The sequence below is a fragment of the Pyrgilauda ruficollis genome, unplaced genomic scaffold, assembly GCF_017590135.1.
Source record: "Pyrgilauda ruficollis isolate IOZ18807 unplaced genomic scaffold, ASM1759013v1 scaffold77, whole genome shotgun sequence".
Taxonomy (NCBI): Eukaryota; Metazoa; Chordata; class Aves; order Passeriformes; family Passeridae; genus Pyrgilauda; species Pyrgilauda ruficollis.
In genome coordinates this window covers 2,347,183-2,372,149 of record NW_024529599.1, presented here as the reverse complement: position 1 = coordinate 2,372,149, position 24,967 = coordinate 2,347,183, and the positions used below count along the sequence as shown (strand labels likewise).

The window sequence follows — 24,967 nt, the reverse complement described above, 5'->3', positions numbered from 1 at the left end:
CTGAGAAGATCTGGCAAATTTCATGCCTAGAACAGCAATACACTTGCTGATAAAACCTTAACACTTACCTTCATTATGCCATTCCAGTTGTCTCCTGTGGATACTCGGAAGAGGGTCAGGAAGGCCATCCCAAAGTTCCTGAACGTGGCGTGCCGTCCCAGCCCCTCGCAGGGGTGTGTGTCATCACACTCTGTAAGACCAAGCACAGCTGTGAGAGCCCCCCACTCCAACACCATTCCCACCCTCCCACTGGCACGGGAAGACTCACCGAGATCTCCAAACAGCTCCACTCCAAGAGCTGCAAATATGAAAAACAACAACATGAAGAGAAGGCCCAGATTCCCCACCTGAAAAGAGAAAAAGAAATGGGGGGAAAAAACACACAAAAAAAGAACATTCATTGATTTTTTTTTTTCGTTCCAGACCTGTTTCTTGCTGTATTCTTTAATCCAAAACTTAAATTGCTTCAGGGCAAAAATGACCTCAATGTGAGGACTGTATCTCAGTGCTTCGGGAGGGAAATGTGATTCTCTAATGACAGCAAAGATAAAATTATTAGCATTCCTCTACAATAGGAAATGAGCTGCGGGCCAGAGGAGCTCTGGTTTGATGCGGCAGTGGGTTACCTGTGGTAGCGCTTGCATCACGGTGTCTAGGAGGGCCCTCATCCCCACAGCCATCTTCAGCAGCTTCAGCACTGTGGAAAACACATTTGCAGTATGGTAACAGCAGCATTAGCAGAGAGGCACAAACTCAGTCCCTCTCCCAGGAGCCACAGATTACAGGAAGAGAAACGTGAAATTTTGTCGAGTGTTCTCCATTAGCTGCTACAGTCCTTGGCCTTTTTACATCACTCCTTGTTGCCTGGATACTATCAAAATCCCATGAATAGCAGCATCACCTACTCTGAGACTTGGAGAAAGCGTTATCACTCTGCCTGGCTCTTCCTTCCCCACTTTATCTGTGTTGGACTCATCTCCTTCCTCCGGTTATCATGAGCAGTTCCTTTCCCAGCCCTGGGGCTACTTTCCCACTTCCATAGGCTACCCACTTTCATACATGATTCACTAAGGAATGATTTACACATCTCTTCCAGAAGGATGCATTTCCAACTGGTAGCTGCATGTATTTTTAATTCTGAAAGGGATCCAATGCACAGAAAACCCACTTTTCCCCCCTCTTGAGACACAGCAGCATTTAATATCTCCTCCAGCTCCTTCTCTGCTTAGATGAGGGCTGTAATCAAAACAATTGTTCCTCAGAGCACAATACCCTTCAGGACGGCCTGGAAGTACTTCATTAAGGGCCTGAGCACTCATATTTTGCATCTTCAACATTTGGTCCTGACACCTCCCTCTTTTGAAAAATCAACTTCTTCAATCCCTGAAGAAGTTGGCTCCCTGACTTGGGAATGTGTCTGAGGGGACAGATGGATACAGTGTGACAAGGCACACTTTGTCACCAAGTGGTGTGATGTAAAGCCTCATGGGAATTCAAATTTATTAGATGCTCATCTTTTAAAGCCAATGTACTCAGGCTTGTGTTCTCTAATCCCTGTTAGAGATGACTTTGATTTGACTGGAGCAATTTTCCCAGGTACATCTCTGGGAGTTACTGTCACAGCTACTTCTTAATTTCCAAACTCTCAGCCTTCAAGATCTCTTAAGGCAGAAACACATGGTCAGTTGGCTCAGCTTTTTGGCTCCTTGCAAGTATTTTCCCCCATTGTTCTTTCATTTGTTTACAGCCTATTGATGCCAGAACTATGCACATCATGATGGGGATGTGCCCCAGGACTGTTTCTCAATGCTTAACTCTCTCCTGGTACCAACCATGTACCTCAAACATGAGTCAATTCTGCTTTATCCCTCTCACCTCGGGCGATCCTGAGAACCCTCATGATCCGGATAATGGTGGGGTTAATTGGTAGTGAAGCATTCACCTCGATCTCTTCCAAAGTGATGCCCATGATAGACAGCAGCACAATTGCCAGATCTAATTGGTTCCATCTGGAGACAACACAAAGTGAAGTTTAACATCTACTAAGAAGCTGGCAATGGGAGGCAGCCTGTTTCACATGAATTCCAGTCATTTCAATGGTTTGAGAACTTGGATCTGCAGTATTTTTCTGAGGGTATTATACAAAAGTAGTGATGTTATGAAATCATTATAACTAATGCATCTCATTAGAAAACCAGCCAATTCCAAAGATATCCTTGACTGAGGGGAAAGAGGAACAAAAGCTGGGAAGTTTTCTACACAGAGACTCCAAACCTCAGGACAGACACTGTGCTGTCTGTGTAGCCACTTCTAGACATGACACTTGTGGACCTTAACGTGAGATCTGCCCCAGAGAGAACAGGACCCCATGGCCAGTCCTTATGAAAAAGTTATGTTGGTGAAAGAAAGGCCCCAAGGATTTGTGGCAGGCTGGAGAAAGTCGTAATTCCAGCACAGACACACAAAATGTAGTGACAGGGATGGAACCATCCACTGGATGCTGAAGGGCTCATGTGAAGGTCTGCTTAGTGCCCTGGTTTTGGTTTTACCATTGAAGAAGGCAAAAATGGGAGAAAGATCCACCAAGGACATAAAATGTGTGTTTGTGATGTAAGAGAGTGCAAATCTAGATAAAGACACAATGTCATCCATTGCTCCTCATCTGCATTAAAAAGAGGTCCTTTCTTTCTTTCGTGTTTACTTAGGGATAGATTCTTTCTCTTGACATAAATTTTGTCACTTCAGCAGGTTCACTTGATTATATGGACGCGCAACTGGCGTGAGAAGAGAACTGGCTGCTTGGTGGAGATCTATCCCTGCTTCATCTGCTCCCAAGGGCCAAAACGGTGCAATCCCACTCCTTAGCCTGCACAATCCATCCTCCAGCTTACATCCCATGTCTCCACCTACCCAGCCTTCAACCAGTCACTCCAAAAAGCCTTCATACATACCAGACTCACAGTATGGGCCAGAGCATGGGAATTCAGGACATGGAATGTGGGCAGTTCTCCACAGAGCCTGTTGCTGACCTCATGATCACAACAGAACTTTTGTTACCTGTCCTGGAAGAAGCGGCGAAACCCGAAGGCAACAAGCTTGAAAACAGATTCCATGACAAAGATAACAGTGAAGATGTAATTGCAAATCTTCAGGGCTTCGTCAAGAACCTGGGATGTGGACACAGAACTGGGGTTAGATGTTAGTTCTGCAGAGGTGCTTTGCTGCCTCCAAACCTGACTCTTGCATCATCACTTACCCATTACAGTTAAAAGCCTTCAAACACGGGCTCTCTCTGATGAAAAATGTCCCAGGGAAAAGTCCCAGGGATGCACAGAGTGCACTTGCTGCCTGGTGATAAAATCCCAGGAGGGGCTGACACAGGCCTAAGGCACAACTCACCCCCCTAGCAGCGGCACAGCCCCAGCTGGGATTGCTGGGGTGCGCAGAAAGAGCTGCTGCATTTGCTGGTCTCAGCAGCACAAGACCTCTTGTGCTTTTGTCAGAGAGCTGAATTTCATCCCACTTGTTCATTTGTGCAAGTGCTGGCCAAATGGCTCCTTGGTGACAGCCTGCCATTACTCCTCACCTTGAGCTTCTGGCAAGGAGTGCAACAGAGGGATGACATGCCAGGGGAAGCAAGTGCCTTGCATTTTCCTCTGCCCCCCTTCCCTCTGCAGAAGTCAGTCTGGTCTTTAATCCAAGTACATCCTGGCTGGGACAACTCTTGCACAGTCAGGCATTAAGCTACATCAGGAGTGATTTCATCTCCAAAAGCCTCACTCATGAAGGAAGACTGTGGCAGCAACATCCTTCATGGCCTCTTAAGTAATGTGCATTGAATTTCTCCCTGCTGGCAAACAGGAGGGTAATAACAATGTCCAGGGCAGTGTTAGGGGACAGGGGAGATGTGCCCACAGACCAAACCTAACATTTACTGATCCCTGAGTGGGAGAAATCATAGCAGAAGGAGTTTAAGTCCTGTACTCTGCCTTTGTGCTACAGTTTAGCGTCAAGCATCCATGGACAAAAGTCACCTCATCTGACCAAGAAGCACAAGCCCAGATGCCAAAGGAAGCTGTGGCTCTGAGCAAGCCTCCCTGCCATACTGCAGGGCACTTGGGCTCTGCAGCAAATGAGCACATTTAGCTGGCAGAAGCAGATTTTGCTCAGCAGCTCTTTACTCAGACCACCTCTCTGCACACTGCAGCACTCCCTCCTCTCCAGGAGCTGCAGCATCTCCATCTGGGGTCTCATCCCCAAGGCATCCTGCTATATCCGAAAACCAACCCCTTTCAGCACCAAGAAATCACTAGTTTGGGTATAAATCTCTTTGGTACATATGGCCTTCAGTTATCTTCAGGATCCCAGCCATCCATCACCCAGCCCAGAGGGATTTCCATGCCCCAATTCAGCAGGACTCAAGCATGTGTATGACTCTGACCATGCTGTCATCCCAGCACAACCCAAGCTTGGACTTACTAGCCAGATGCTGCATACCAGAGGCTTAGAGACAAAATGTTATTTTTCTAAAGAAAAAGAAAAACAAAAGCCTGCCCAACATTTCTATAATAAAAGAGAAAATGTAGCTGCAAAGCAACTGTGGTAAGACACGTGCTCTAGAATGACTCCATCCCAGGCTCCTTTGCCAACAACCTTTTTCATCATCTAATGGCTGAACCATGCAATGAGCCTTTCAGAGTATTTAAAGGTGACCTGGACAGAAAAAATAAATTTGGCTTGCTCCCATTAATTTTTGGCTTATCATAAACTGGAGAATATTTCCCCCTGCTCCAGTCATTTGCATGTTTTAGTTGTTTGGGGTTTTTTTTTATATTAAGTATTCACATCCTGTCTAATTTTAAAGAATATTTCCTCCTATTGTGTGTTATATTTATTCATTCTGAAAGTCGCTAATAAAAGTAAGTACAAGTTATGTGGCAAAGGCAGATATTTCCATTTCATTCTTATGCACAAAAGACTTGACATCTCAGGACAGGCTGTTTTTATTTTCACAGTATGACAAAGACCCAGGAATTAAGCTCACTAACATATTAAAATGCATTTGAAAGACCAGCATGGAATCCAATTCCTGTGAAAACTAGGTTCTACGGGACACTGGGGATTTAGAAGAAACTTTGCAAAAAACCCCCATTTCCCAAATTCTTATATTCTTTTCCCTTTTTCTTTTTTTTGTTTTTTTTTTTTTTGGGGGGGGTGAGGGTGGGGAGAGGGTCAGTGTGAAACATAAGTAAAATGAAAGATATTAATGATGATCAAATGTAGCAAAGCAAGCAAACTCACTCCCAGTCTCATTTTCAAAGCAGTCATCTTGCACTGAACTAGAAGGGAGAGGTGCAATGGCATCCTGGCACCAAAAGCCCTGGATTGAGCTGGGGGCCAGCTGAAGGATGACTGCACTCCACTGACAAAGGTGGACATCTGACAGCAAACCTGGCCTTACCCTGCCCAAGAGCACATCCCAGCACAGCTCTGCCTGTCCCCCCAGCTGCCCCCGTACCTTTGGCTGCTGGTAGTGCTCCATGGCCATGGTGATGACGTTGAGGCCGATGACGCCGGTGATGAACAGGTCCAGGTAGTGGCTGGTGCACATCTGGTGAATCAGGAGGCGGAAGCGGGAGTAATCCGAGTAGTAGGGCTTGCACTGAGCTTCTGCAGCAGGAGGAGAGTGAGAGGCAAATCAAGGGATTTCTTTGCATATTTCTCACATCAGTGCACCCTCACTCTCCAGCTCCAGAGATGATAAATTCTAGACCAATCACAGCAACATACTGTCTTTTTTATTTCCTTTTTTCCTTGCTGGCATGTTACCATTTTTAATAGCAGGGCTCCTGTCATCTTATATCCATTAAATATTTTCAGTGGGACATGCTCTATACTCAGCCTTGTGGCATCAGGGATGAGGTGAGCTGGGACTAGTGTGCTGCTAACAATAATTTTTCTCTGTAGGGAAATTTAAGTTGAATTTAAATTAAAATAACAATTTTTTTTTTTTTTTGGTGTTGATCTTAAAAATCCCCAAAGCATCAGAAAACCCAATTAACAGTTAGATGCTGGGGACAGATTTTACTAACAATTGCCTAAAAACACAGGCCATTGAGTATGTGGTGGTCTTTGAAAGAGAAAGAGTGCAGACATAATATGTTCTTTGCAATAAACTGTAGAGACAACAGAATTCAGCACCTTGGCTGTCAGAAAAATGGTCCATAAAAACACCAAGGAAAACTGATCAATGAGCCTTAGTGATCAGAAAATAGCAATCATCCATGTAGACAAGATTATCAAAACACAGATTTCACTGTCCAGCTGTGTCCCATGTTTGGCTGCCTCAGGGGTGACACATCGACTTTAGACCCCAAATGTTCCTAGAGATAAACTCATTTACTCACCTAATATCTAATGAGGAAATGCCAAGGCTGAGTATATAATTCAGTACAATTTTCAAGGAGGCATTATAATGCAGATTGATGTGGAAAGGGCTGTCTTGAAAATGTCAGAGTATAATATTACCCTCATAATTAGATGATCAACTAGTAATGAAAATTATTGAGCTGTAAGAATTGCACGGTTGATATTTAGTGCTCCAGAGCAAATGCACAGTTTGGTAGTCCAAGAAAAAAAGTTGGGCAAGAATGATGCCAGGAAGCACAGGTTTGGGTTGCCCTAGGGGAAAACTAATTTTAGAAGATTTTATTTTGCCTGGAAATAGAGCTCACTTTGTCAATAGCCAATGACATTGCAATCAAATCCATAGATTTAATGGTTTCACGTGCTCCCTGCTTCATAGCAGGATCCTGAAAAATCAGTTTTGTTTTTTTCCATAGAGACAGACCTTTCCCTACCAGTCCAGGGACCAAAGGGAAAAAAACACTCAGCAGTTTTATTCTGTAGGGTTTGGAAGGCCAAAAATTCTGTTTCAGTGCCATCAAATGAAAGGCAGTATTAATACTCACTTTCTGATCTGCAGTAGGCTTTAGGTGATCTGCACCTGAGTGCTAAAGCACAGTATTGATGAAAAGGTCTATGAAATTAATTTTCATGCTGAATCTATTGAGTGCTTATGAAAAAAAGCAGACTAGTAGCTGCTGACTCACTCATAAGACTTTGTCAGATATCTCAGAATCTGCATAAATCTCCATAAAGTCAAGATATCTCGATCACATTATGCTAAATTATGAGTAGCAAATTAACTAAAATGTTTGAATACAATTAGGTTAGGAATAGGACCTATTTTTATGAACCAACTTATCATCTCAGAAAGAAACACCATCATAATTGAATCACTTACTTCTTCTACATTTATGCATAATTCACATTCAAAAAGAAAAATGTCAACGTTTCTACCTTTTCCTGCAATGGATTTACTTATGAATAATGACACTGGAATTCAATTTTTTTTTCTCAGCTTTGACTGACAGGTAATTCCAAATCCTACAGAATAGCACCAATGCTGTTAGAACAGAGAGAGGATTTAGAGAGAGGTTGTAAATGCTCCCTGTGCAGGGCTCCTGCACCTGGATTAGCCAGTGCATGACCTTATAAGCAGGGTTGCTAATTGTTCAGATGTCTGCAAAGGTTTTTGCAGATATCTGAACTTCCCTTTGCACTCCCTCTGCCATATCTCCTTGCCCAGCACCCAGGTCTCCACAGCCAACCCTCTCTGGGTGCTGGTCTCGCAGATGCCCTTGCAGCCTTTGAAAATTCCCAGTGACAAATGTTCCATCCTTCTCCATTAACTTTGTTAAGAGGGGATTTGGCAACCCATGCTTACAAATCATGTCACCCCCCACTACCCCAGTGTCCCCACGGCAGCCATGCATCTTGGTGCCATACAGATGCTCCCACACACAGGCTGACATGCTGCCTGAGGGCTCGGGATAAATCCCCACTGTGTCTAGGTGGGCAGGGAACTTTCTGAAAAGATAAACCAGTTTTTACCATTGCGAAAATACCATTTCTTTAAATTTGACCCCGCAGAGTTCTGCAGAGAATTTGGAGATAGATCTGGTATAATTCCCCCTGTTCAAAGCCCGTGCCTCCTATGACACAGTGCCATTTGTAATTATTGCAAGAAAGAGCTTAACAATACCAACATCTTGGGAAATACAGACATCTGTTAAACTCCGGGTGGTGAACTTCACAACTAACACAACACCACATTACTGTACCGTTACAATACACTGTGTCAAGAACAACAAGAGCTCTGGGTTAGTCTTGGTTATTACTGGAAAGGTTAATGTGGCTTCCAGGCACATATGGCATTAAAGAAAGGCAGAGAGCAAACCAATGAAGAGGAATTGGCTAAATGAGAAAAGATGAGGAAATACAGCAAAAGCCCACGACGAGACATCAGGCTGATAAACAAGGTGTAAATCAAGCTGCTTCACCAGGGCTGGGGGCCAAGGCAGAGGGAGAAGGGGGTCAAATCTGGAGATCATTACATAGGATAAACTCGGCTCAGACAGTGGATCCTGAGAGATCTCCTCCTAAGCAGGTAGGAAGGGGATGTTGCAGCCAGCTGGGAGGTGATCTGAGCAAGTCCCACCTGCCCCTTCATCCTGGGGGTGATGGTGGTCCAAGGGTGCCAGCTGCTGCAAGGGAAGCAGGGCCTGGACTGGGGTGCACTTGGCTTTAGCTCATCATTCCTACGGGCTCTCAACTTAGGTTGTATCCCAAACTTCAGTACTCAACTCTTGGCATCAAGCTGTAGGATTATAATTGATCCCCTTGACGTGGTCTGGGAACTCACCACCGTTCTCTCCTGTTTGGTTGGAAATGAAATGACCATTGCTGTTGCAGGATAAACATTTCCCATTCCTAATCCCTGTCTAACTTTTCTCAGGCCAGGTGCCCTTGGGGTTCAGAGATCCCAGGCTGTGTTTGGGGCACTAAACCCTGTACTGCACTTGTCTGATGGCACCCCTGGTTTTGCTGGGCAGTGCCACTCCCAGAATCTCCCAGGGCTTGGCCGGTCTCTGCCAGCACAGCAGGGAGTGGCACTGGGGCCACTTTCTTCCCATTAACTGTGTTTTTTTTGGGGGGAATCAAGCTGAGCATGCAGCGCCAAAATATCTCCGAGGAGCATCTGCCTCCTAATATAGCCCTGTCAAGAGAGAAATTGCCACTTTCCCCGAGGTGACTTCGAGCTGGAGGTGCGTGGGCACGGGAAATTGGAATTCACGAGAGTGGGACAATTTCATTACTGTCTCCTTCAGCTTCTTCCTTCTCCTATAATAAGGGAATTAACTCCTTTGCAGGTCTGAGTATCTGGAGGACAGTGGCAAACCAGTAAACAATAGAGCCCATGACGCAGCTGGATTTACGAAATGTATCAAGAATTAGGTTAAAAAGTAGTTTGCACTGAAGGAACTTGTTTTACTTAAACACAGAGTTTTACTTGGCTTTTATTGTACTGAATGGATTTATTAAAAAAAAAAAAAAAGTGAAATGGAAAATGATAAATTATTTCCACTGTGAAGATTCCAGTTGTGATAGAATGTAGACTTGGAGAAAAAATAAAGGAAAAAATAAAATTATAAAATATTTCACTAAGCACCAGGCAGCAGCACACACACACACACACACACACATACAATATCATCTTGTCTTCACAGAAAGAGAAAAGATGCCCTCTGAAAGTGCCAAGATGTGGGCAAGCTTTGGGTCACAGCTCCAGACTCCTCACTGAACCACAGGAAGTTCATCTAGTGCACCCAGGGACTGATTCCCTAAATTCCCAGCAGTCAGGTTCAGAATTAAAACCTTCTATTTCCTCATGTTGGTGCCTGCAGAGCAGCATGGCACATTCACTACCACTGGATCCAAAGAAAAGACAGCAAAAGGAAACACACAGCACAGACCTGACAATTACACATCTTAAGGGCAAACGCTAAGGGACTTTCTGAGCCTGCAAGGGATAATGAAAGGGTTTGGAATGAGTTCAGTGTCTTAAAAATAACATAAAATAAGACAGCCTTGATGCAACTCTGTAGGACCAGGAGAGGAGTCACAATCAAGCAAAAAGAAGAAAAAATAACCAGATCACCAAACCCAGTGAGAGCCCCCCCCTCATGCTGCCCCCATTTCACAGGAGAGGTCAAGAGGCTCAGCAAGAGCAGCAAGAAAGACAGCAAAGAAATATAAATATCAGGAATGGCAATGGGAAGGAGATTCAGGATTTATTAAAGCATGTTGTGATAACTTCCAACAAGGCCTTAGAAATACAAGGTAGAACCTCTGTGTCCTTGAGTTATCTCTGCAGTGAAAGCCAATTTTTATTTAATCAAAGCTCCCTGCAATCTAAGCGAGATGGATGGAGCCCTGCACCCATCTTTCACATGCTGCCAGCAGTGGCAGTCTGTGCACAGGTGAGAGTTTTAATGGCACAATTTTTGTAGTGTATTATTTTTGTCGAAAATTACAGCTATATTTGTTTCTATGTTGGTGCCTCTTTAAATATTCAGGCTAATATTCTTAAGTTATGAATTAAACAAAATGCTTTCCAGATCAAAGCTTTTCCTAAAAATAAAAAGAGCAAGGGATGGATTTGCAGCCCTGAGCACCATCCTGAGAAGGGGGCTGGGAAAGGGAAGTGTGAGCAAGCTGTGGGTCAAAAGGGACAGTTCAGACCCCATTAGTGTTGAGTCCAGCTGGTCCATCTCCATCAGCACCTGGAAAGGCTTTGAGATAGTATCTTTATTTCTTTTAATTTACCAGATGCTTCATGGATTGAGCAACTCGTAATGAATGCACAGAATTTACACACTGGGCAGCACAATGACTAAATCCCGTGCCCACAGTGGGGGTTGGTGTGGGGTTGAGCTCCCTGTTGAAGCACTGAGGCTCTGCCTTATGATGAATTCTACCGTGCTGAAAAAAAACTACTCCCTGGAGTACAGTGTTTGTGGAGCAATAAGAAAGGGCTGAAGAAATAATGAAATATCCTCCCTAAGCTTTCCAAAGACACACACCTGAAAATTATTCAGACTCCTAAGCTGGTGGTTGGAAAGCTAAAGTCAACAGTAGAGAGCCCATTTTCACAGTCCAGTCATTATTCTCTTCAGAAAAAAAAACCACAAAAAACCTAAAAGAACCAAAAAAAAAAAAAAAAAAAAGGAAAAAAAAGCCATGAAAAGTCTGACAGTGTCTTAATGAAAACCAGAGGGGAAAAAAACAAAAAAAAAAACTGAATAAAGTAAGATGATCGAGGAGTAAATTAAGGGTTTGCAAGTGTCAGTGCTGAGGCAGGTCTGCAGACCTGCAGCTCAGGATGAGATGCGTGTGCCATGGAGGAAGCAAACGAGCTTTGCACCACACACATGGTTTAGTGGATGCCTCAGCTGCGGTGGCCAGCCGTTAGTGACACAGCACTGCCATTCAGAGGGACGAGACGTGCCAGCTTCCCAGTACCTTGCACTGCACTGGCTGAGCTCTCCATTAATACATCATCCAGCATTAGATCTAAAAGAACGAAATGGCGTTAATCACCCGGCAGGACACACAGCAAGACTCCCCAGCCCCTGTGGAGGTTCCTGTGGCTCTCCATTTCCTCTGCCAGGAGCGTTTCCTTGTGGGATCCTTGTGCCTCATGGAGGGTGGGCTCAGGTATATGTGAAAAAGGAAGAGCTCTTGTGCTTCTCCCTCTTGTGGAAGCCCAAGACATGCCCAAGAATCCCCTCTGTCGATGATGAAAACACTGCAGAAGGACGACCTGGGACCCTTCCTGCTGAGACAGCAATACCTCACTGTGACCACCCCTGCGGCTGCCAACATCTCAGATCTCACACACTTCCCCAGTTTTTAGACACCTGATTGAAAAAAATGCACTGGAAGAGTCTACAACCAAAAATGACGGTGCCACCAGTCAGTTGTCAGTTGTCAATGTCTGTCTATCTGACAACCCAAGGCTGGTTTGAGCATCTGAGGTCACTCAGAAATCCCAGCTGAAAGGAACCCCCACGCAGTTGCTGGCACATTTCCAGCCCTAGTCTTGGTTTCGTCCTCAAGTTCCCACTGTGCAGAACAAAGTTAAGCAATGACATCTGTTGCCTCTGAGGGCAAAGCTGGACACAGTCAATTAAAACTAATGTTTCACTGAGCATGGATTGGGAAAACTGTTCTGAAGAGATCTGGAGGACTTCATACTTTACTCTTGAAAGGTTTTTATGGCAATTGAATACTCAGCAATATCTGATCCTCAGTAAAGTATCTGTTTATTGCATCTTTAATTAGGTATTTCATAGCACTGAATGAATAACTGCATCTCCAAGAATGGTTTGTGATTCCTTCCCTCTGGGAAATTGCCCAGACTTATATCTTTTCTTCATCTAGTTCCTCTAGCATTATAAAGAAAGTAATTAATAATACCTAAACATCTATTTTTCTTCTACAAAAATGTTGGCATTCCAAAACTGCAACTTTAAATAGCAATCATTCTATCCAACCTTTAAAATTCTTTTCTAAATTATCAGCCTGAAACTGTGCTTGGGAACTTGAGCTAAGCAAAAGAGCTTTCTAGGCATTTTCTTGAGAGGGAAAAGAAAATAAAAAAAAACCCTGCAACAATAAAACCTCTTTCCATCTGTATCCCACTTAACTGAGAACAGTCTAATGTGTCCTCCAGTGCTCTTGAGGGAAGCCTCCTACTTTACAGTGGCCAGTGAGGGAAGCAGGCTCTGGCATAAACCTAAGTTTGATGGCCAGGGGCTGGTGTGACATATCCTCTTGGTTACAAAACCAACAGGTGTGAAGCTCACGGGACCAAAAGATGTGACCAAAGGAAATGGCTGGGGAAATGCTTTACTGAGAGAGGCTGAGGCAGCACCGTGGTGGCGTGGTTCCATGATTAAGCCTGCAACTATTAAACACCTTTTAGGCTATTAAAAAAGAAAAACAGACAATATCACCAGCTTTGGCAACAAGCACGTAATCAGATAGCCTCTTAAACAGTCCTGGAGTCTGTCAAAGATAGAGAAGTGAAAGGGGACAGGGAGAGAGCAGGAGGCAGATTGACCAGGGAGCAAAAGTGCGAGGCCGTGGACAGGAAGGGCAATGGAGAAAGTTCAGTCAGAAGAGAGAGCATGCAAGAAGAAGAGAACCTCCAACCTGTGGCCTCTGGCTAACTTATTTCTGAATTGTTCAACTACATTAAAATGAAAAGAGAGAAATGTAATTTTGGAGTCTTTTGGCAGAGTGGGGTCTTTCCTCATTTCACCTGTAGAGCCTCCTCTAGGCAGGGCTGCACACTTGCACATCTAGCTGGGAGTTGGGTTCAATTTGCACCAGCACTATTTTTGTGTAGTTAGTTACTCTCCTTGTCTGGTTGATTTTTTTTCTTCTAATCTGTATTTCTCAAGCAAATGCATCGATATGTTTCTCTATGGAGTTTTAAAGCATTACTAGAATGAGATGGCTCTATTATTTTATTACATTCTTGAATAGCAGTGGTGCTACTGTGCCAATAAATAAACCTGCTTGATAAATGGGACAGGTAACATCACTGTGGCATTACAAGATTGTAATAAACCAAATAGTGAATCCAGTTATCAGCAGCAGTGCTCATGACTGAGATTTATGATGCCATCCAGCACTACTGATCTTTGCAGTTGTCACTATTTGTGTAACACTGAGTTCTGCTATCCAAGAAGCTCCAGGCCTGATTATTATTGTTTTTTAATTTAAATAACCCTCAATGGAAAGGTCATTGCAAATCATGCAGCTATTAAAAAGGCTTCCTTGGCTCCTTGTTCAGCCTAAAATGACACTATTTCCTTCATGCAAATTTTATAGCTGGACATGCTTTTGGGAGAAGAATTATCACCAGACGGGAGGCAGGGAGGGGAGGGAGGAGGGGATTATGTGGAAGGTCAAGCAGGACTCAGAAAGATGTGGAAAGACTACCGACCAGCCATCTGTTTCTCCTTACTCCTTCTCTTTTTCTCCAGCCGGCGGAGCCTTTTTTCCTCCCGCCTCTTGGCTTCTTCCTCCTCCTGGTGCTGCCGACACTTGTGGAAATTCTCCACCACCACCCCCACAAACATGTTGAGGACGAAGAAGGCCACAATCAGCAAGAAGGAAATGAAGTAGAGGAGCATCCATGGATTGTAGTTCATGACTGGCTGCAAAGTGGAGGAAGGCAAATTTCAACTGAATCTCAAAAAGAAGAATGGGATTAAATTGATACAGCTGTGCCATCCACAGAACTCACAGCCCTTTCAGGCAGGCTGCTCTGCTCTTCCTGAAAATTAGAGCTTGCTGAGACATTTTAACTGAATGCTCCTAAAATGTGTGTTGAGGACAGAAGCACTACCTCTCTTCTGCAAAAAGGACAGCAGCATCCTTTGCAGCTACTGTAAATCTCTCATTGCAAACTTCTACCTACAAAAAGCACTACTTATCTCCTGAAATGACCAAACTGCTTAAAAAGTCAAACCATCCTTTGATAGGTGCACTTCTAACATGAGTTACACCAGTCATGATGCAAAATCTGGAGGGAAAGTGTTGGGTACAAATCTAGACTTTTTACTGAACTCATCACATCTCACAACTTGGATTGAATGCCGCCCTGGATCCTAATCCCACAACCCTATTTGACTGTGGAAGCCCACAGTACTTTGCAAAACGAGCTAAAATATGTGACCTTTGACAAGTCATTTGCTACAGCTCTGCTGCAGCCTGTACCTGCTGGTCGACTCCCACAGCATCCAAGCCATCGTACATGATATCCACCCAGCCGTCCTTGGAGGCCAGGACAAAGAGAGACATCAGGGCCTAGAAATGCATGGAAAAGCAGTTAGGCACAGTTGCACTAAACCTCTTTTACTTGTAACACCTTACTCCTCCTTGCCCTTTCCTGCCTGATCATGGGACACTTTGATGACCAAGATTTCTCTTGGCAGCAAAACTTATCAATGCCAATGCCCGGTTCAGCAATGAACAGTAATTCGGAAACCGCAGTGCTGAAGACAAAAGCGGCTTCATTTCCACCCTCCAGCTCTCCACTGCTCCCAACTAATTAGTTCTTACCACACTGCTAAAAAAAGGCTGCGTTGCAGAGATGGCTGAAAATGTCCAGCTCTATTAGACAAGCCCTTCTGCAAGATATATTTGGTTTCTTATGTAGCAGTGAAGCAATTAAGTGCTTCATGAAGCCACGTGTGCTTGTTCTGTTCCGAAAAGAAGTGTATGCCTGCTTGGAAACACTGCCTTTGGGATTTACAGAGACAGAATGCTGTGTATGTGAACGGAATATTTACTGTGGCTGGCAGTGCCCTGTAAGAAAATCCCATGGGATAATAAGCCACAGGTTTTAAGTCAAGGAGGTAAAGGAGCAAAGAAGCAGATTACCGTTCTATTAATACCTGGCCGAGATTATCAAAATTATACTTGTGCCGGACCCATTTGTAGCTTGCTTCTGTACAATCCGATTTATTTGTGATGTTTCTGGTGTCCTCCCCCTGGCACACAAAAAACTTGCCTTTGAAAAGCTGCAAAACACGCAAAGAAGAGAGGAAGTGTCAGTCCACAGGATTTCTGTGCAGGTGATGGGCATTTCTCCAGGGTTCTCCACACAGCCCACGCCAACCAGAGCTGTTGAGGGAACTGACCTCATTCACACAGGTTGTTCAGACTGAGCAGCCTGTATAATGCACACCTAATGTGCAAATGCATGATTTCACATCGTTTAGGACACCCACCTCATGCATTAAGTTGTCAGGTTCAGTGATCTGAGACTTGCCTAAAGGCCTCTGCTCCTACACTTGTTAGCCCAAGTGTAGCCCCAGCCAATAGCCCAGACCAGCTAATGGCTTCTTATCACATGTGGAACCACTCTGGTGACTCTCAGCCCAGTTAACAACAAATGAAGTCTAACAGGGGCCCTCTGTCAGCAGAGAAAAGGTGACAGCAAATAGGGCCAGTGGTGGACTAATCTCTGCTCACAGAGGTCACAAGGGGACACTTCTGAGGGGGGACGAGCCCCTGGGGCTGATGTTCATGTTGAATCAAGACTGTTGTCAGTCCTGCTCTGCTCTCTGATTCTGGGTGCTGTGCCCCAGCTGTCATAAAGCTCTGCAGTCTGCAGGGTCACTGAAATTATTCCCTGTGCACAGTTTAATGAGCCAAACCCAGCCGGTACTGGGTACCTGATCCTGAGCTTATTTTCTTTGGTTTAAGCCTAGGGGGATGCAATTCCTGGAGAGTCAGCTACTGATTTATACCTGCATGGAACAGGAGCCTCCACCTGCTTAATTCTAGACCTGGTGCTTCCCACGCATGGAGCAGAAAGTGGCAGGGGTTGATTACTGCTTCAGACAGGGTGATTGATGCTAGCAGGATGGATGGTATCAAATCTCAGGAGACAGCCAAAAAATCTACTTTTATTTGCTGACAGAAGCTATTGACTTTTGGGAAGGGTGGGGGGAAATGGCAATCTGCTCTCCAGGCTCCTTAAAACACCACCTGGCTATACCGAGAAGAGACACTGATGGGGTTTGATCCGTTGTTCTAGACAAATAACAATAAATAATAGTGAACAAGATAAAGCCACCCACTACTCCATGGGTTTCCTCCAGAAATCAACAGCAGGAAGATGGTCTCTAGGCATTCAAAATTAATCAACGCTCCATGCAAACACAGAATTTCTAGATGTAAGAAGTATTCCCTGATCTTTCCATGGAGAAACACTATCAGTGGTAAGGCAGACTGGGGAGATATAGTCCTCACAAAGAAAAATTTTAATTAAGCAGGAAGGTAAATAACTGGTTTTAGTATATTGTCTGTAAATAGAACTTCTCCAGGAGCTGGACTGTAATGCCACTCAGGTGGGAGCAGTAACAGTGCTCCTGACAGGGTTTGGAAATACAAAGCCCAATTTGTAAAAACATTGATCCCTGTCAGTACTTTACAGTTTAGCACTTCTGAAAGGAAAAGACCCAGTGTTTCTTACTGGACTTGCTTTATCCACTTATTTCTTCTATCTTATTAATGACTATTCACACATGGGCAGCTCTATAACCAAAACAGTTTTGCTAAGAGGACATGCTGTTAGAAATTTTGATGTCTGGATCTTAATAGATTAAAAACCTCTAGTTTGATCCTCAGCTTATATTTAAATGGAAAAACTAACTGTAAGTTTGAGAGATCATCTTTTTATAGAAAATAGCTCTGGCCTCATCTTACACTTAATTAGACATAAATATTAACTGAGAATTTTGCATCCTGAATACAGGATCAGTCTGTCTTGTATCTACCACTGAATCACATCAATAGTCATGACAATTTAACATAAAGCTGCAAGTCACCAGGGAAAGCATCACAATTAGCAGGGATGAAATTCAAAGAGCATACTGCAAGTTTTGTTTTCTGGCATAAATTTTCTCGTGAGTGTTAGATTGTTTTATGGGATATGCTCAGTTTTATGAATCTGTTTAATATAATGGATGGATGCTGTTATGCTATAATGCTAAACCAATCTAGCTGCTGAGGTGGTTATGGATGGCATGATTTTCTTCCCTGTTTATTTTCAATGCTGTATTTATTATTTAAGCAGTGTATTAGTGTAAAATATTACATAAGATACCTTTCCAAAACAAAGCCAAATAGAGTTGCTTTCCAAAAGACAGCTGTGACAGATCAGATAAACTTCAGAAAGAAGTAAATGTTATGTCGGAATATTTATATGAAGCAATCTCTTCTTCCCAGGTAATGAGAAACCAATTGCATTGGAAACTGCCACTTTCCCCCTGGGTTCCTGCATTTTTGGGACTGAGAATATTGCCAGCAGAGCCGACAGGAAACAGACTCAGAAATCTTTGTTTCTGCAAGCGTTCAGTTAGACAAACTGTCAGAATCTGAATGCATCTCCAGTTCAAGGTCTCTCTGGAGTTTACAAGCCAATGATTTCAGCTTCGAGTTTCTATTTCGCTATCAGTTTGTAACTAGAAAAAAGGTGGAGGAGAGGCCATAGAATCATGGAATGGGTTGGACTGAAGGGGCCTTTATAGGTCACCTAGTCCAGCTCCCTGCAGTGAGCATGGACACGCCATCCCTCCTGACATCAGTTCAAGCTCAGAAAGCCTTACACTGTGCCATGCGTACAGATACCCTGACTTGAGGCAATCTGGGGCTTGTTACACTTTCAGGTCAAGTGCTGAGGCTTACAGAAGACTCACCTGAACTCCCAAGATCCCAAAGATTATGAAAAAGGCACAGCAGATGACCACAATGTTCCCAATGGGTTTCAAGGATGACATGAGAGTCTCCACCACCAGCTTCAGTCCTTGGGCTCGACTAATGACTCTGTAGGGGCAAGTAATTACAAAAGCTGTCAGTCCTGTTCCTGCCCAGTTTTGCCTTCTATCAAGATAGAAGATATGAAGAACATAGCATTAGAAAATTTTTTAGAATCAAGTTACAAGTTACTCAAAAATCATGATGGAAAAAGCACTTCTGGAAGACTGACCTGTAAAGTTACAGAGGTCTTGGAGGGAAGGGTCAGCTTTGCGTAAATAAAGAGGAGAAGGAGAAAACATACAAGGAGCCAGGCCAGAAAATTCAGCTGTTTTGCTTGGGCCATCCACAGACACAGACTGTCATGCCTGTAGCCTGTCTAGGACTACAAAGAGAGGGCCTTCCATTATCCTTTCCTATACAGATTTAGGAAAGACACCTGATTTCCCTGTCCCAGTCCATGAAATGGAGCTGCCACTCTTATCCATCTGCTTGCACATCTGTAGCAATTGGAGAATCACAGAATAGTTTGGGTTGGAAGGGACCTTTAAAGGTCATCTAATCCAACCCCCTGCAATGAGCAGGGACACCTCGTACTACTAGATCAGGTTGCTCAGAGCCCCTGATATTTCCAGGGATGGGGCATCTATCACCTCTCTGGGCAATCTGTGCCAGCGTTTTCAGCACTCTCATCTTAAAAAAGAATTTGTTGTGTCCTTATAGTGCTGCTGTGTACAGAGACCTGAGCTACCCCTCAGACCATCACAATTTCTGGTTTATACCCACTGTAGAGCTTCAGCTCTAAAACAGGGCTGTCCTCCAGGTGAAACTTCACTGGCAGGACTGGAAGCATCTGATCTAAATTCTGCCACTCCTCTCTGTCTGGTATCACACAGAATTTCATAACAGAAGGTTAGATCATATCAGAAAGTTGAAGAAGCATAATGTGGACTTCATGACTGAAGAAAAAAAATTAAAATAAGTAGAAACTGCATTATACTCTCAAGGTTAATGTTGCAAAGAAATGACAAGTCTTGTGTCATTTAGAGAAGCCATCTCAGCATGCTGGGAAAGATGAACAAGATGTGCAGCCTCACCGACCTGAAGGTGGGGACCAGGAAAGGCATTTGAAGAGGTTACATGACTCCCTCTTCTTGATGCCAACTGGAATTAAGCATTTCACTAGCTCTGTAAATCAGTTTGTACTGATGCCATAGAAACTGCTTTCATGACTCAGAAGCAGTTAAATGCTATGAAAGTCAGAGGAGGGAAGTGCCTGTGTGTTTCTGGGTGCTGCTGGTGGCTCCTTTGAAAACTTGGCTCTCAAATGTGTCCCAAACTTCCTCACATCCTAGTTTCTGCCTGGGTCTCTCTTTTGCCATGGGAGTCCTCTCACCACCTCTCCCGTTTCTCCCCAAATCTGGCTCCACCTCCTGAAACACTGTTTTGCTGTTTCTGTATGAGTTTTGCTGCCTGGACAGAGTCCAAGGTCTCCTCCACTCCCTCTCCCAGGCATGGTGCTCACAGCAGAGATCCCATGGACACATTCACACTGATCATGTGTGGCCTCATCTGGGACCACAGCCAAACTGCACCATCCCTCTCCTGCCCCAGGGCCTGCAAGTTGAATGAGTGCTCAAAGCACAGCCACCAGCTCTTGCCAAAGCTGTTGGGTTAAACCATATCCTGAAAAGCTGAAGCTTGTTTCCTTTTTTCTCTGGTTAAATATTTACTCAAAATGTCAAGGGTAACTCATCAGTTATCACTTTCAAAAAGAAGCAGATGGTGGTATTTTTATCTGTTCTCTTACCAGTGAAACACAAAGAGCAGATGCTGCTATTCCTCACACTGAGCATCTCTGCCAGGTGCGTGCTGTGGCTCCCTACTTCAGACGCCCCAGCTTTCCTGACACTCAGATCTGGGTATTTTAGGGAAGGAGCTGCAGGGTGAGATGGCTGAAGGAGTGGAAGGCTGGGACTGGTCAGTGTGGGCTGCCAAAGCTGCCCACAGGGATTAGGACAGCCTGGAGACCTTGCTGTTGCTGCCATGGGGCTGAGAGCTGAGCCCAGCTCAGCAAACGGAGGCTGAAGATCAGCTCAGTGTGCCCAACTCAATGAGCCAGGTATTGCAGCTTAACAGGCCACTCTGAGTGCACAAAGCAAGCCTTGGTCTGGACAGGCTGAGGCTGAACATCTCTTCCAGCTTCTCAGATGGACTAAAGACCTTCACACCCCTCACATTCCTTGCACAGTTCTGGGTGAAATACAACGCCTGCCAAACTACAGGTGGGAAACTGAGGCACAGGAGGAGGGAAGCCACATTCTCAGAGGTACAAAGGCAACTCAATTCCAATTATTTCAGTATAAATTAGGTCCTTTGGTGCCTTTAGGGATCCTGATTTTAGGGATCATGGACTTCTGTCCACCGTCATGCAGGATGGAACCAAAGTCAAGTCTTCTAAAATGAAGGTCTATGGTCTGAACTACTGGAGCATCCTTAAATTTTGGGGAACAAGGAAGGAATTTAGTCTTCAGAGTTTAAAGTTGATCCTTTTCTCCAACAGTTATTAAGAAATGCTGTCCTAGAAATAATAAAGTGATTTCCCCTGTGAGGTACTATTTAGTATCCAGCTGAGAGGGAAAATAGGAGGCTACTTGTCTGAATTTGCAAAGTCATGTGCATGTTGAGGAAAAAAGGGCTGAAAACCAGCAGCATTTGGCTGCTTTAAGCATTTTGATCAACCAGGGAATTCCTCAAATTAGAATGCATTAGGGTAAAAGCTGCCACCAGTTTAGCTCCATGCCAGTGCTGTTTTCAGCACTACTGGGAGAAAAGACTTTGAAAAGAATTTGAAAAATAATAGTTCTTGCTAATGGAAACTTTCAGACCTGGGAGCTGCATCAGACTAAGGGCCTGATCCTACACAGAGGCAAGTCCGTGTGAAGATTCCTGATATTCTCCTAAGAGTCTGACAATTCTCTAAGGGGTGTCAATGAAATTCTCAGCTTTTTCAGATTATTAGTACCACCTCCAATATGTCAACATGCAGCATCCCCACACCTCATCAGTATTGCCAAGGTCCTGCTGCTATCAGGCTTGTAAAATCTTATTATCTGACCCACATCCCTGCAATTTACGGATGAAGGATGCAGCTGATTTGGAGCCCTGCAGCTGTGCAAGAAAAGGAGACCTGACAAGGTTCCATTCAGCACAATTCCACTCTGCATTAGGCATATGACAAACAGGGAAATTGAAATGAGACATTCTTTCTTCTTTATTTTGGTGCAAATAAATGCTAATCCCTCTAATTCCCCCTGGTTCTTCTGGTCTGAGAATTCCCAACGCTGTTGAATCCCTGGCATGAGATGCTCCAAACCCACTGCCAGCCTCATTCCAGTTGGATCCTTACCAACACTAAACCTTCCTGATGAGAACTCCCAGAAGCAGCACCACTTAGATGAGGCAACAGATCAACATTAATGAAGACCTTCCTCCACAGATTAAAAGAAAATTAGCAAAGGTGATAATATGATAGATAGAAGAGAGTTATGAAATTACTGTTAGACCATGATAGTATAAAAGTGAATAATTTATCTGTGTGCTTTAGAAGTCAAAGCCTGGGCTCTGTAGAGAGTAAAACAGCCCTGAAGTCCACCCACATTAAATCTGAATACATTTTCAATTTTGATTTCTCTCGTATCTTAAGCTATAACACTTGATCCCAACAATAGCAGATTGAACTCATTAGGAAGGAATGTTATTGTATAAGCAATCCCTTTACTGGCTGAAACATCAGAGGGTCATGGAAACATCTTTAAATGTCATTCCTCTGTGAATTTATTTTTGTAATTCTGGTCATAAAGCTGGGCTTGAATCTTCATGGATTCAATCTGGAGGCTGATAATCAATCATGCAATCAAAACCCCGCGATTGGCATATGGGTTTTTTAATGTCTGGGCAGAGGGCAGAACCGTGTGGGGTTTTGTGTGCTGCATAAATCAATGGGGTGGTTTCCACAGAAGAAAATAAGAGACAGAATAAGGGGGGATCTTTTGCAAGAATCCCCCTTCCAGGCCATTCAGTGGGAAAGCCAACACAGAGCACTAGGGTTGTCTCTGCCCTTGAGCTGAGTGTGACACACACAGCTGTGGCTTGGCTTCTTGCTGAGGGTGTCCTCCTGCAGTCCTGCCCTGGAGTGTCCCCACAAAGGGAGGACAGAAGGTTTGCTCCTCTGTGGTGTGAGTGGAACAGTTGCTTTGGTCTCTGCCTTACGCCTTCCTGAAGAAAAACTGGCTCAGCCTCGACAAGACACTTCACCCAGACATGGTAACTGACGCCACCGTGAGCAAAGACCTCAGGTCACCTGTCCCAGCTGTCACTCCCTGTTGATGCAGCTACACATGCCAGGCTGTGCGGGGAGGACGTGATCCCTGAGCCACATGCTCAGCCTGCAGCAAAGGCAGCGTGGGCAGCTGTGGGCAGAGGCTGCTCAGGGCAGCCCAGATGTGCGGCACAGAGGCAGATGGGCTTCCACGGGCAGAGATTTATGACTTACTGAAAAGCCCCCAGTTTGATGGCTGCTTTTTCTCTTCCTACAAATCTAATAATGGGAGAACAGAACTGATCCTGAACATATTTAAGGAACGGGCTTGTTGCTGTCTTTTTTTTTTACGTTTCTTTTGTAGTAAAAAGCAGCATGTTGGCTGAAAACATGCACTTGCTCTCTTGAGAAAACAAATCAAATAGCAATAGGAATGCAATAGCAATGGGAGAGCCTAATCGCATCCATGCTTCAGATGGCAGGTCTTCCTTCAGCCTGCAGTTACTGCGTGGATTATTCCCCGTAACTGCAGATTATTCATGCACATAGGTGACTACAGAGGAAGGCTCCAGTTAAAAAAGACCCAAGTCCTGGCCAGACAGGCCTACAGATCTATAAAGAAGAATATAGGGCTTTGACCAGATCAGACAGGTGACTCCAGCAGAGACCAGCACAACACAAATGTCTCTCTTTAAGTCTGATTTAACTATGGAACATCAGAAAAGAAACTTGCATTCTACACTTCAGAGAAGTTAAATCAATCCTTCTTTTACCCTGAGCCATCTAGATTATTTTATAGGTTTTCTTAACATGGGTCAAAAATCATCAGAAACAGAGGAGCAGTGCAAATCAACCCAACCAGCAACTGGGCAGAAACTGCCCCAGAAACTGCAGCTGACATGAGATACCAGGGGACACACAAAGAGAGAAGAGCCTGAATTGGAGTCACATAGCAATACAGTCCACTTACATAGTGAGGGAGCTGAACTACCCCAGTGGTGCCAGCTGTCCAGATAAAAATGATTAAAAGCAGCTCACATCCTGAAACTCACCAGGTACAACACACACATACAGACCAATTGAACAGAATGTCCTTTATAGCTGTTGAGAATATCTGAAAGATATGTATAGGCATGGCCATTGTTATTTAGACTTATTATTCACACAGGGGTAGTAAAACAACATCTTCTATCAGAAGCAGGGTCCTATTTTTCTGTTCTGAAAGAGAAAAATCCTGATTCAAAGCAAACCTTTTTATGGAGGAAGCAGCAGTAAGATATGACAGGCACACAAAGATGCTTTGAGCAGGAAGGTTTATTAGCTGCTGCATAACAGGAGCAGCAACAATGGTATTAAAGAGGAACTGCATTTAGCATGAAGAGAAACCTTCATGCCTTGGGGTACAGATCACAAACAGATGCCTGTTTATAAGAGGTTGGTCCTTGGGCAGGTTCTTATTGGAGTGGAGCCTGTCCCTGGAGCATGGGATACTTCCTGATGGCAGAGTTGGGGGGCCAAGTTAATAGAACAAATGTTTTCATCTTGTCCGGGTCATTTTCAAAGTAAATGTCTTTCTAAAATTAATGGGGAGCTGGGGAAAAAAGCTTCTTTGCATTCTAGGTTAAGCAACAGTTGAGTCTCTGCTTCCTTAAAAATGATCTACCACCTGCTACTAATTTCCTTCTTTGTTATGAAAGCCACTGACTGCCTGAAGGAAAGGGGGAGAAGAAGCTGTTAAGCTGCACTTTGCACAGAGCAAATGAGAACATAAATAGCAGGGGATGTGTGTTTTAATGAGCAAAAGAGGCATTGATCAGTTTCCTATTGCATTTGGGGCTGGTCCCAAAACACAGCAAGGGCCCCGAGCTCTTGCAGTTCAGCAGGACCTGCCGAGTGCCATTGTTTGCAGAGCTGCGGGAGGCTGGGATGACACGGGTTACAGGCTGCGCTCGTCTCATCTGCCCCGGCCCTCGCATGAATGCTCAGCCCTACCTTTGGCACACACATCCTTAGATCTTCCCCTGCCCCCACTTACCTGAGGGGCCGCAGTGTCCTCAGCAGCCTCAGAACCCGCAGCATGCCCAGGATTTTCGTGCCGCTGTCTGACACCATCGAGACCAGGATGTCGATGACGGAGATGAGCACCAGCACCCCATCCAGCACATTCCAGCTGCTCTTCAAGTAGGCTTTCTCCCCAAAACACAAGCCTAGTGCCACCACCTGCCCGGACACCAAGTTGCAACAAATTATGACTGTAGTATCCAACGTGTTTGTTGCAGTTAGCAACCTGCTGGGAAGGCGTTATTTACAGACACCAGTCTGTGAGTCTATTTGCTTCCCAGTACAGAAGCCTAATTAGACAAACCAGCAAAGTGTTCTATTGAAAGAATTATGAAAATA

The 24,967-nt window shown here is 44.3% G+C and overlaps 1 protein-coding gene across 1 annotated transcript in view; it reads right to left on the bottom strand.

The window, feature by feature from the left end:
* CACNA1G (calcium voltage-gated channel subunit alpha1 G) overlaps positions 1-24,967 on the bottom strand; it is a 142,252-nt gene that overhangs the window by 16,914 nt on the left and 100,371 nt on the right. Inside the window, exons 21-32 of the mRNA XM_041486583.1 lie at positions 24,603-24,787; positions 18,189-18,315; positions 15,378-15,503; positions 14,698-14,787; positions 13,922-14,135; positions 11,428-11,478; positions 5,519-5,670; positions 3,058-3,167; positions 1,876-2,009; positions 627-697; positions 269-347; positions 69-190 (exon numbers count right to left, since the gene is read on the bottom strand). Coding sequence (XP_041342517.1) covers positions 69-190; positions 269-347; positions 627-697; positions 1,876-2,009; positions 3,058-3,167; positions 5,519-5,670; positions 11,428-11,478; positions 13,922-14,135; positions 14,698-14,787; positions 15,378-15,503; positions 18,189-18,315; positions 24,603-24,787 — 1,461 coding nt within the window. The remainder of the gene's footprint in view (positions 1-68; positions 191-268; positions 348-626; positions 698-1,875; positions 2,010-3,057; positions 3,168-5,518; positions 5,671-11,427; positions 11,479-13,921; positions 14,136-14,697; positions 14,788-15,377; positions 15,504-18,188; positions 18,316-24,602; positions 24,788-24,967) is intronic.